This window comes from Delphinus delphis, chromosome 7 (genome assembly GCF_949987515.2).
Source record: "Delphinus delphis chromosome 7, mDelDel1.2, whole genome shotgun sequence".
In the NCBI taxonomy this organism is placed as follows: Eukaryota; Metazoa; Chordata; class Mammalia; order Artiodactyla; family Delphinidae; genus Delphinus; species Delphinus delphis.
This window is the reverse complement of record NC_082689.1, coordinates 11488256-11500291: the sequence shown is the minus strand read 5'-3', so window position 1 is coordinate 11500291 and position 12036 is coordinate 11488256. Positions and strand designations below refer to the sequence as shown.

The window sequence follows — 12036 nt, the reverse complement described above, 5'->3', positions numbered from 1 at the left end:
GTAAACAATGTAGCGTAAGCAAGTCGAACTTTTTTACTTTCCAGGATTAATTTTTAGCTCTCTGCCACTGAGTCATTGAATTCTTGGATCCCTTTCATTTTCCAAAAATTTAAATACATTAACAGACTATTTGTGTCAACCTTTCTTGCTCATTTGGTTACATTATACCCGGATCTTAAAGCTACCCCTCTATAAGATGTTTTAAATTGGGCAAGTGCTTTTTGTTGTTTTATTAAAATTAATGGGTTTTTAAAAATAAAATATCCCTTTAAAAAACTGGTCAGAATTTTAAGTCTCAAAGCCATTGATGATTTAGATTGTTAATGTAAATTAATGTTTCTTCCTCATTAAATTTTCAGTCAGTTTTCATAAGCTCATTCACCATGAACCATATTTGATATCAAGCATCATATTAGCTTCTCAAACTGACTTTTATTTTTGGCCACACGGCACATGGGATTTTAGTTTCCTGAGCAGGGATCAAACCTGCACTCCCTGCTTTGGAAATGTGGAGTCTTAACCACTGGACCACCAGGAAAGTCCATATTAGTTTCTCTGGGAACGGCCAAAGAATCAGATGATACGTCTCTCACAGAGCTTGCAAATCTAGGTAAAAGCAAAACATTTAAATTTACATACAAAATAACTAGAGCACAATGCAATTATACTATTTCTGTTAAACCATATCAAGTTCTAATTCAGACTTGACTAAAGAGTATAAGGATGCAGAAGGGATTTTGATAGGGGTAGGATCTCTCTTTTTTTGTGTTAGGTGCAAAGGAGAACTATAACAGTTCTCATTTCTTGGGGAAGCTTTAAATGTCTCCTCAAGTAGTTAGAGTTATTCTGAAGGGGTATATAGGAAGATAGTAAGTTTAAAAGAATATATGTCTCCTTCAGGGAAGGCCTATCTGCAAGGTTCAACCATTATTAATATGAAGTTTTTATGATAACTGTATGTTTCCCTGAAGGTACCTGGCTTACAGTGATGTCAGCCAGTCCATGGAATCCGTTTTTCTAGAATATATTCGATTATGTTAACAAATGGTGAAAAGACCATATAATTTATGGTGAAGGTAGCTTCTTGATATTTAGTACCCTCTCAGAATGATTAAACTTACACCTGAGGGCTTTTGTTATTTTCTATTTGTAATACTTTCTAGGCACCAAAAGTTTCTAATAAACTTTCCTATTATATAAAGATATGGCTTATTGTTTAGGTCCGTAATTACTTTGAAACTTCCCGTTAGTGAAATAAAAACAGGACTGTTTTACTATAGCATCATTTTTGGGTTTTTTCCCCACAAAGTATATATTATTGATAGCTGAGTTAAGTTGAAGAGAAAGGAAACAGCTCTATTATATATAAAAACCAACCCAGTGAAGTATGATTTATAGTAAATGATTAGTTCATAGATATTTTTGCAGTTACCTATAATGTAAGTCCTCATAACAGAAAAGGTTAACAAAGTTAACTAATATTTGAATTCTTTGTTTCTTTAAGTTGCCTTAATGGCATTTTTAAATAAAACAGAATCTCATGTTTTAATTTTTGGTAGTAAAAATAACATGAATATTTAACTATACAATTTTTGCAATGAAATGCTTACATTACTCAACCATACTTTTTGTTTTAGTAGTTATTTATGTTACCGTTACCTGGTAACATACTTAACCATCTTTTTGTTAATAATGTAACCTTGCCCTTTCTTCTCCTACCATTATTAATTTTATCATTTATAATTGTATTCATCTTTAAGAATCTACATTGAGTGAACTTTAGAATTTTAATATAATGAGCACATCATGTATTTAATGTTGGCAATGTGGTAAGGAAGAAACTATTAATATAACATGGCTGTATTTTACCTCTACCAAAGTAATTATTAGACTCTTCCTGTCTTTACCTTCTGTAGTCTTTTCTTTGTAATGTGAGATTACTTATGTGTCATTGTGCACAAACCATTGCCTGCCTCCACTTTATTTATTCCTTGGCCTTAAGAATAGAAGTCTATATGGGTATAAGAGCAGAAACACTGGCCTTTGTTTTCTTATTTACCTGCAAGAGACAATAGGATTGATTATTGTCAGCTATTGACACAGAAACGATTGACCAGTAGAATCGTATTTAGCTTTCTGTTTGTGTTATAAAAGCTGAATATATAAAAAGAAGCATAATTATTATTTAAGGTGGCACAGATCAGATTCTGCTCCAAGAAATAAAATTTCAAGGTTCCAGGCACCGATTTCTGCACCGGAGTACACGTAAGATTTTATCTGCTCTGCTTTTCACAAATAGGAGTTGTTCTAATTTTGCAGGCTTTTTGTTATACTAATATTTCACCAGGTAATTGGCATGTAATGCCCTAATTCTTTTACTGTTTGGCTTTTTAGTACCTCTGTTTCAGGATTTCTCAAGCTGTCATCATACACTTTGTCAAGAAAAGAAATAACTAGACCAAGGAAGTTATGTATGATTTTGGGTATAAGGGTGAAAGTAAAAGGGAATAATTTACACCAAGCATCCTTTTACATTTCCTTCATTTTGCTCTGGTTGGCACATTAGTCCTCTATAGATTCAGTTGAACGAGGTTCAGTGATCCCAATCTTTTTGAAAATTTTGGCATACTATCTTTTCTTGTTCATTTTCACCCAGAAGGACAAAGAGTCTGAGTGTAGTTTGTCATTAAGTTTTTTTTTTTAAATTCCATAGATTAAAATTATGCTTTGGAAGAATATTTTGAGATCATTAAACCCACTCTTTCTGTACATGTGCTAGAACTAGGTGTAGGAATGACTGGCCTCCTAAGGGGAGGGGGCACTTTGGCGTGCAGTATAAGATTCATCAGCTAATGTAGTTCTCAAGTATCAGAAGCCACTCTGGCAACCAATGATTTTTCTCCTGTTCTCATTCTCTTGTTATGCTTCTAAGAACTAGTCAGTTACCTTAGTGGCAACAAATTAAAGCTTTCTCTCTATTTAAAATTTCAAAAGAAATTTTATGGTACAGAATTTGTACCATAATGGTACAGAATTTGTGTTTCAGTGAGAATTTTTTCTCCCCCATTTTACTGTTTTACCTTTACTGTATTTTTGGAAGAGGCTGGACCCTCACCAAAGAGATAATCCTCACAGTTTGAGAAACACTGTTCCTATGACAACCCATGCAGAAAGAGGTGTTTGACTTTGGACTTACCTTGTAATAATGACATAGTTATGCCAAGTACATCTTTTAAGTTTGAGTTCTGACATTGGCTAGTGTTGTTTACTCAGTAGTTGTGTAGTAAGATTTCCTGTAAGCATGAGAGAGAACTATTACTAATGAAATAGCATGGTAAATGTAAGTGCTTTCTTCAAAATGTCCTTACCTTTTTTTTTTTTTTTTTTTTTTTTTTGCGATACATGGGCCTCTCCCATTGAGGAGCACAGGCGGCTCCGGATGTGCAGGCTCAGCGGCCATGGCTCACGGGCCCAGCCACTCCGCGGCATGTGGGATCTTCCTGGACCGGGGCACGAACCCGCGTCCCCTGCACCGGCAGGCGGACTCTCAACCACTGTGCCACCAGGGAAGCCCGAAAATGTCCTTATCTTTTATGAAAGAAAGAGATAAAACAGATTTTGCTGTTTTATAACATTACTAGGATCAATTTATCATCAACATGCATTTTTATTAAATTACTAATATTATACCTTCTGCTTAAATAATCTCAGTGCCTTCGCAATATGTTTACTTTTTCACAGTAGTTCATGCGTCAAAACAAACAAACAAAAAAGCCAGAAAGTCAGTCCACTTTGGTTGGGTGGATGCGTGGACAGAGATGAAACTCAACTCTGAACTGTTTCCTGTCACAGTTGATGCCAGTGCTGGACATACCAGCTAGCGTCAGACCAGTTGCTAAAATGGGGCTTATTCTTTTTCGATCTTAAATTTTTTTTTGAATTTTTGAATTTTATTTTATTTATTATTTTATACTGCAGGTTCTTATTAGTCATCCATTTTATACACATCAGTGTATACATGTCAATCCCAATCTCCCAATTCATCACACCACCACCACCACCCCTGCCGCTTTCCCCGCGTGGTGTCCATACGTTTGTTCTCTACGTCTGTGTCTCAATTTCTGCCCTGCAAACCGGTTCATCTGTACCATTTTTCTAGGTTCCACATATATGCGTTAATATGCTATATTTGTTTTTCTCTTTCTGACTTACTTCACTTTGTATGACAGTCTCTAGATCCATCCACATCTCTACAAATGACCCAGTTTAGTTCCTTTTTATGTCTGAGTTTAAATTTTTTTATTTGTAAAGAGACTTGCAAGACTGCTTAAAGCTTGAAGAAGAAAGAATTGCTAGACTGTTTCTTCTAATTCGGGTGAACTGTGGTCATCTTATGATTTAATCATTCAGTTCATCTGTAGATAGAAATAAATATTAACAATCAAGGGCATTTAATCTATATGTACACTGCCTAAAGTGTTGTATAAAATGCTTCCTACTCTGTTTTTGCTGTTTATGAAAGATTGCCATGTACATTAATGAAAAGTCAGATTTCTTACTAATCTTTGAAACGAATTTCTTTTCAGAAACAACCTGAAGTCCAAATATGTTTTTGATATTAGTCTTTGATGAAATATCTTTACTAGTATTGATGAAGACTTAATTTAACTTTTATCTTTCTTCATAAACATGTTTTCTTATTAAGTTACAATTACAGACCAGGTAGGATTTTTTTCCATTTAATACCATATTCCAGTTTTATGTGATCATAGAATCTTAGAATTGAAAGTGATCTTATAGACTGTTTTTAAAACTCAGTCTTCTGTGCATTCCATGTTAAGAATTCCTTGCAATTAATCTGAAAATAATTTATTCTAGATTACCTGATTTCCTGTGCAGGGACAGGAAAAACTTGTACTTTTAGAACTTAAATAAACAATTCCTACTGCTTATTTCTGACAAAATGAGTTCTATCAAAGGAAGCCTTCTGGGCTTCCCCAGTGGCGCAGTGGTTGAGAGTCCGCCTGCCAATGCAGGGGACACGGGTTCATGCCCCGGTCTGGGAAGATCCCACATGCTGCGGAGCGGCTGGGCCTGTGAGCCGTGGCCGCTGAGCCTGCGCGTCCGGAGCCTGTGCTCCGCAACGGGAGAGGCCACAACAGGGAGAGGCCCGCATACCGCAAAAAAAAAAGGAAGCCTTCTTTCCTTTTAAATTTTAATGGGCAAAAATGCATCAAACTTTTTTCATGGATTTGGATTCAGTTTGTCGGCGTTTTTGCTGTAAGATTATAATTCTAAATATTGATCATTATAGACTTTAATATGTATGTAGCTAATTTATTTACTAGTACAAAGTGATATGTGAAGTGTTCAATTTAGCCCCAAAATACGAAGACAAATGCTTTAATTATATCAATAGATATTGTACTGATTAGTGTTTTAAAACTTGCTTAAGTATAAATTTATCTAGGTATGTTGGCACTGCTATCAAGAAGAGTGTAAGATGGATTGCCTGTTTATGTTGACGCAGAACTGGCCACTCCATTCCTGCCTCTGGTGACACTTTTCTAACATGAATTCAGTCTGGTTTCTCACAAAGAGCAAGAGCTTCAGGTTTTCTCCATGCTGCCTAAAGAGAATTATGAGTGCAAGGCTAGTACCTAGACTTTGAGTCCCAGATATACTGATTCTTTTACTCTTCTTGGATACGCAGGGTGGGTTTTGCCAAGTACCGTGGGTCAGTTGATAAGCTATATATATATATACTGTTGTTGATACGTTATATATATTACAGAAGGTTCCTAGTCTGTGGACAGATGTTTAAGGTAACCATCCATGAGCCTGCGTCTGAAAAATTGCATTTATCTTGACACGATTAGGCCTAATTCCTATGGTGAATCAACCCTGACAGATTAATTTCTCAGTATGCCAAGATTTGGCTTACATCTTTGTTTTTTAAGTAGTCTTTGGAAAACATGGTTTTCATGTTTATTGTACTTCTCACTTTGGATCATCAAGACATTGAAAGTTATTCACAAAATTGTGGAGAAGATTTTGTTTTTAATTTTCTGGGACTCTGGGAATAATATTAGACGACAGTTACCCCTTCAAACATTATTGCACTTATTTTGTGGTTCCCAAACAAATACATGTTAAATTAGAAAAGATTTACACAAATCAAAATAAAATCTTTTATCTTTTCAGTTGTTCACTGTCTGCTCCACTTTCACCCTTTTGTGCAGAATACAAAAGGATGAGGTTTAATCTAAGGCGTTCTTGCCCTGACACTGAGAAAAAATATTGAGCCCACTTCCCATAGTCCTCTTGTAACAAAACCTCTTACAACAAACCAGATGCCAAGTCCATATATCAGTTAGATACCGCATATGGCTGATCATGCTCTAACATTAGACAGGCCTCTGAAAGTAAAGAGTTCAGGTTAGAATTGTAAAATTGCTTCATTCAAATGCTCTCAGCTTTTAGGAGGTGCTGTCAGGGGAGCCAAAGAAATTGTGAATCGCAACTCACGTGTGAAAGAATGGTTAAGATCCCTGTCACTGAGCAACCCAGAAATAGCTGTTTAACATCCATCCTTACCTTTTCACTGTATTCACAGAATTGGGAGTAGTTTTATGTTTTAGTCATTTAGCTAGGGAACATATGCTTTAATGTAATTAAGTAATCAAAATGCTTTTGTTAGCTTTCTGAAACTTTAATTCATCTTTAAATTTACTCCTCATAAACTCAGATTGCTTCACTGTCTTTGTGAAGTATTTGAAATGGCATTTTCATGGAATCACGTTGGATTCATGTGTGTAAACCTTGACGCCTATATAGAATTCTCTATCTGACTGTTCTGCCCATCCATAAGTTGCAGTGCAGTGTTGTTTGTTAGAGGCTTGGTTTACTGAATTGGAATATACACACAAAGCAAAGAATGCCGCTTCTCCGAAGCTGGGGGTTGAATATACTCCTTGCCGTAGTTCTCTTCCCTCTTAAAGTTGTTCTTTCATATTCAGTTTGCTCAATTTGATGTTTAAAGCCACAGTTACAGATACTGCATGGTAGCCTGTTTTTTAAAGCAATTTAATATGTTTATTAACTTCTTTGGCTTGACTCTTTTGGGGGAAAATGAAGGGTGGGAAAAATGGGCAAGAAAACGATAATTCTTAAAATTTTGGGGAAATTTTGGGGAAATTCTTAAAATTTTAATAATTTTAATAATTATTAAATTAAATAATTATAAAATTAAGAATTTTAATAATTCTTAAAATTTTGGGGAAACTGCTGAGCTGAAGTTTTATACAAATCTGACTTGAGTGTTTTTCTCTTCATTTGCTGTGCTTGTGTAAACAGTGTGACACCATCGCCACAACAGGTTCGGGTTTGTCCTCCCCGTATGCTACCTGAAGATGGAGCTAATCCTTCCTCCGCTCGTGGCATTTTGTCGCTTATCCAGTCTTCCACTCGTAGGGCTTGCCAGCAGATCCTGGATGTGCTGGATGAAAGCCGCAGGTGATCGGCCCTGTGATTCGCACCAACTTTACCGCCTGTCTTTTGGCTCCTCATGAGTGGACTGTGGTGTCTTCCTTTTATGTTCGCGCCTTTGTCTCTTTCTCAGATGCAGCGGTTTAAAACAGCTTGCTTTGCTTTCTTTTAATTTGAAATTATTGTCCAAAATTCACATTTCACAAGGTTCTGTTAGCTTCTCTTCAGTCAGGGAGGGAATTCAGTTAATAACTAATTATACACAGGAAGTATAATGGTTTTTTTCCCAAGACTTTGTTGACCTGTTTTTAAGTACCTGATTCCATTTTTGGATATGCTGAGGGGTACTTTTGGATTGAGTGTGTGATGTTGGACTGAACTGTACTCATTTTCTTCAGTAAGTCTTTTGATTCACTCATTTATGTTACTAATGTGGTTGGATTAGGAAGCAAATCTGAGAAGATGATATCAGTGTAGCTGCCAGGACGATTTTTTTCTTTCCTCTTAACTAGGGATTTCCACACCTGTACTGAAAATCCCAGGTGCTGTTGTCTTTTTAATGCTGATTTTTTTTCAGTATGGATAGTGTATCTAACTTTCGAACATCTCCAAGTAAAATCATTAGTAGTGTATACTTAGACTTTGTTCATTCAAATAAATTTTTTGCCATTATTTCAAATACTTTTTTCTCCTTGCTTCATTACTAGATGGTGTTTTAAAAAGATGGAATTTGGGAGCTTTTTTGGCATAGTATGAGGAAGGTACAGTCAGTTTCACTTCAACTCTAAACATTTTATGTAGTAACTCTGTGAGTCAGTGTTTGAATTTTCATGATCATTTTTTTAGACTGTTAATTTTGCATTTTGAAGAATTCCCAATAAATTCAGCTGGCCCTTCAGTAAACCTTTTTTGTTACTTTAGGAACTGATATGTCTTATGACTTGCTCTGAACAAACTTTTTATTAAGTGCTTTTGACCCTCACATAAGCCCCAGGTGTTTCACCTCCTGCTGCTCAACTAGTGTTTCTGACCCTTCCCAGGGCTCCCATACGTGTGGGTCCAAGGACTTAAAGCTGTACCAGAAAGAGCATAAAAGAGAAAACTCATGGCAGGGTGAAAATTATATATACATCTATGGACATATGTATTCATGTATAGGTGTGTATGCATGTGTGGGGGTGTGTGTGTGTATATATATATATCTATATATATATCTATATATATCTATATATATATATATATATCCCTCCCCAAAGGTTTAGAGTCCCTCTTATCTCTTTGAAGCTTCAAGGACTATCTTAGGTTATTTGGAGCCTGTAAGAAGCATCATGGTTCAGAAGAAAAAAACATGGATCAAGGGAGGGGGTCAGATTTAATCTTGATCGACCCCACTGAACAGCTATAGCTATATGATGGCCTTGGGCGAATTGCTTAGCTTCTCTGGGCCTCATTTTCTTCATCTATTTTTAAAAAAGAAGGGTAATACTAATATTAACCTAGTTTTCTGGATTCTTATGAGGAATCTTCCCCCCCTCCTGCTTTTATTTAAGATATAGGGATAATGGACTCAAATTCTTTATTTAGTGTCATGGGAGATCCTTAAAAAGTTACTGAATATAAAGTACCTGGCACCTGACTAATATTTCCAAAGTCCTATTTTCTCCTCCCTCCTAACATAGATTTATTCTTCACCAGGTATCCTCTTTAACTTTTTAATTAAAATAGGTCCTTAGAAGAGACTGGATTATTAGGTCAAATTACATCATATTAAATGCTATTATAGTGAAAATATCTGAATGAGAAAGATGTTTATAAATGCTATATAGATTAAAAGCTAGATGACAAAGCCCCAGTATGTTAAAATTATTTGTCCCATCCCCCTACATATAGACAGTTCAGTGCAGTATATGGAAACATAGTTGGATTTTTTTACTCCTTAATGGAAAAATTTTGCCTCAAGCTCACAAGTACAAAAATCTTACTAATTATAAAATTTACTTTGTATTCTTTTATTTATAAAAAAACTATTTTGAGCTTTAAGTGATTTTTTTTAATTGTAATAAATTGATAACGAAAATTCCCTTTTTTGGGAAGGAAGTATCTTATTCACTTAAATGAGATTTTTAAAATTCATAAAGTAGTTGTATTAATAATTCTTTGCTCCTGGATACACACCTTGGAGCCTGGAAGATTAGATTCTCATTAGTGTTATTGGATGCTTTCAATTTTGAAAGTTTTTTTTTCCCCGTTGCACTGAAATCTCTTATGATCAGATGTTCAGCAGGATTTAATCAGAGTTGTAAGTGCCAAATCAATTTTTATTTCTACTACGAGAACTGTCTAGCATGACTTACCAGATATAAGAAATAGGAATGTGAAATTTGGATAATGTTCTATTTGCATGACTATAAAATAATACTGCTTATAAAGTTTTAAGTGCTTTTATGTTCCTTGCTCTGTACATCATATTTTTTCCTTTCTGCTTTTTATTCCTGGCTGTTATGCTAATGCAATATCTTATCTTTGGTCTTAAGCCATCACATTAGGTATAGTTAAATTAAGTTAGAACTATTTGGCAGAATGAAAGAAAAAAACCTGTCTGCCTGTTTTATTATCATAAAATAATGCATTTTCACAGTTGTTTGGCATGAGAACTATTTTTAGTTTATACTTTGAGGGACACTGTTGAAAGGTTTATGTATTTTTGTTTTCTCATCTTGAGCACTTACATGATCTAAAACCAAGTTCATCTGAAAACAAAGTTAAATCCTAGGTATACATTAGAAAAGTTTATTTACATAGGTCAGTGCTGTGCATTTGGAAAACTGAGGTGTCAAAAATTTACCAGAACACCTGGGACAAGCACCAGGTGTGTTCTTTGGATTTAAAATGCTGTTTAGTCCTTGCTGGTTATGAGATGCTCATGTCTTCTGACACCTGCTAGAGCTCCGTATCTCACTCGCCAATGCAAAATATTAACGTTTTTAAAAAGAAACTTAGTCCCTATGAAAGAACATGATTTAAGTATTGACAGATGAGTCATGTTCAGCATGCTTAAGTTTTACTTTTAGAAGGAGCTTGAGGGACTTCCCTGGCGGTCCAGTGGTTAAGACTCCATGCTTCCACTGCAGGGGGCGAGGATTCGATCCCTGGTCAGGGAACTAAGATCCCGCATGCTGCGTGGCATGACCCAAAAAAGGGGGGGGGTTGATTATTTCTTTAACAGATTATACTAGCTTTGAATGAACAGAATAAGAAACCAGTATGTAAATAATTTATATTTTTTGCAGGTATCCATATAAATATATTATTTGGAAGACCTAGAAATGCAAAGTTGCAGTTGAAACAGTGTTTGTTATTTATCATTTTTAAATTTAAATTTTTAATTTTTAAAATATTCATATAATTCCTGATACATCCAAACTGTTTACTTACTGTAGAAGTTTTCCTTTTTTTTTAGCAAAGAAACATATTCTACTAAGTCAGACCATTTATTTACTCAAAAATGTCAGTATACAAGTTAATGCGGGAACTTGTAGAGCCTTGAGTCTCATTCCCTTTTGCCACTTTAATTACAAAACATATTTTCAAACTTAAAAAGATTTTTTAATGTATTAAGTCATAGTTAGAGTAGAAAGTGGTACTTGAAGTTTCTAACTTTGCCAAATACCTCTCTAATTTACTTTTATATTATATGTGTCAATTGCCAGTGTGAGAAGACAAAATGAAATACGTTGTCAAAGGTAACTGTGTTATTTTCTGGCTCTGCATCATAAAAGGGGAATCTCTGTGGTGGAATATGTTGAATATGGCAGCTCCTTTTGAGCAATGTATGATTTTTTTAGAAAAAGCTTTAGGTGACAAAGCGGTGGCTTCATTTTTAACCTTTCCTATGTTAATGTAGTGTAGGATTGTAGTTAAGTAAGTTTTCCTAATGTCACAGAATAAATTAATTAGTAGGATGGGATGAGTTGAAAACCTGTCTCAAGCATATGTAATTTTTCACTGTTCTTTAGCCAACAAAATAGAAGTCTAACATCTGACCCAAAAGTCTCTTATCCTGTAGGCTCTGGAAATTTTCTTTAAGCACCAGTAGTGCCTTTAGGAAACATACAAGCTAAACATTAAAATTTTCTTGTATAAACTGACCTGACATAAAATAGTGATTTGTATTGTAACCAAAATTCTACAGCTGTGCCAACTTGCAGGAAAAAAATAGTGCATTTGGTACTAAGTGTTTACTGTAAGAATTGTCTTGATACTTAAATTCAGACAAAACCTGATCCGTCTGTAGAGTAGGAGACATTCAAAATAGAATGTAATAATTCTTCAAATCCTTATATGGGTTCTATACCCCAGTCTCCTTTCTCTGGTTATAAATATTGCTGATTACTTTTTGGGGAATTGACCAGTGACCACATAGAGCTTTTGTTTTCTGATTTAAAAAATAAAATAAAATTTATTGGAAAGGTTACTGCTTACCTAGGTAGAGAACTAATTGTCCTCTAGAATCAAAGTATGTACTCGGTGAAAATCCAGTGCACCTTA

General features: G+C 35.0%; 1 protein-coding gene across 11 annotated transcripts in view; it reads left to right on the top strand.

Moving 5' to 3' along the window:
* MFF (mitochondrial fission factor) overlaps window positions 1-12036 on the top strand; it is a 34766-nt gene that overhangs the window by 17032 nt on the left and 5698 nt on the right. For 5 of the 11 annotated variants that reach the window (XM_060016003.1, XM_060015998.1, XM_060016002.1 and 2 more), the window contains 3 exons: window positions 2191-2265; window positions 7357-7515; window positions 11199-11231. The exons of 2 other annotated variants lie outside the window; for them this stretch is intronic. In XM_060016003.1, coding sequence (XP_059871986.1) covers window positions 2191-2265; window positions 7357-7515; window positions 11199-11231 — 267 coding nt within the window. The remainder of the gene's footprint in view (window positions 1-2190; window positions 2266-7356; window positions 7516-11198; window positions 11232-12036) is intronic. 4 more of the 11 variants (XM_060016001.1, XM_060016000.1, XM_060016005.1 and 1 more) reach the window with 4 other exon arrangements.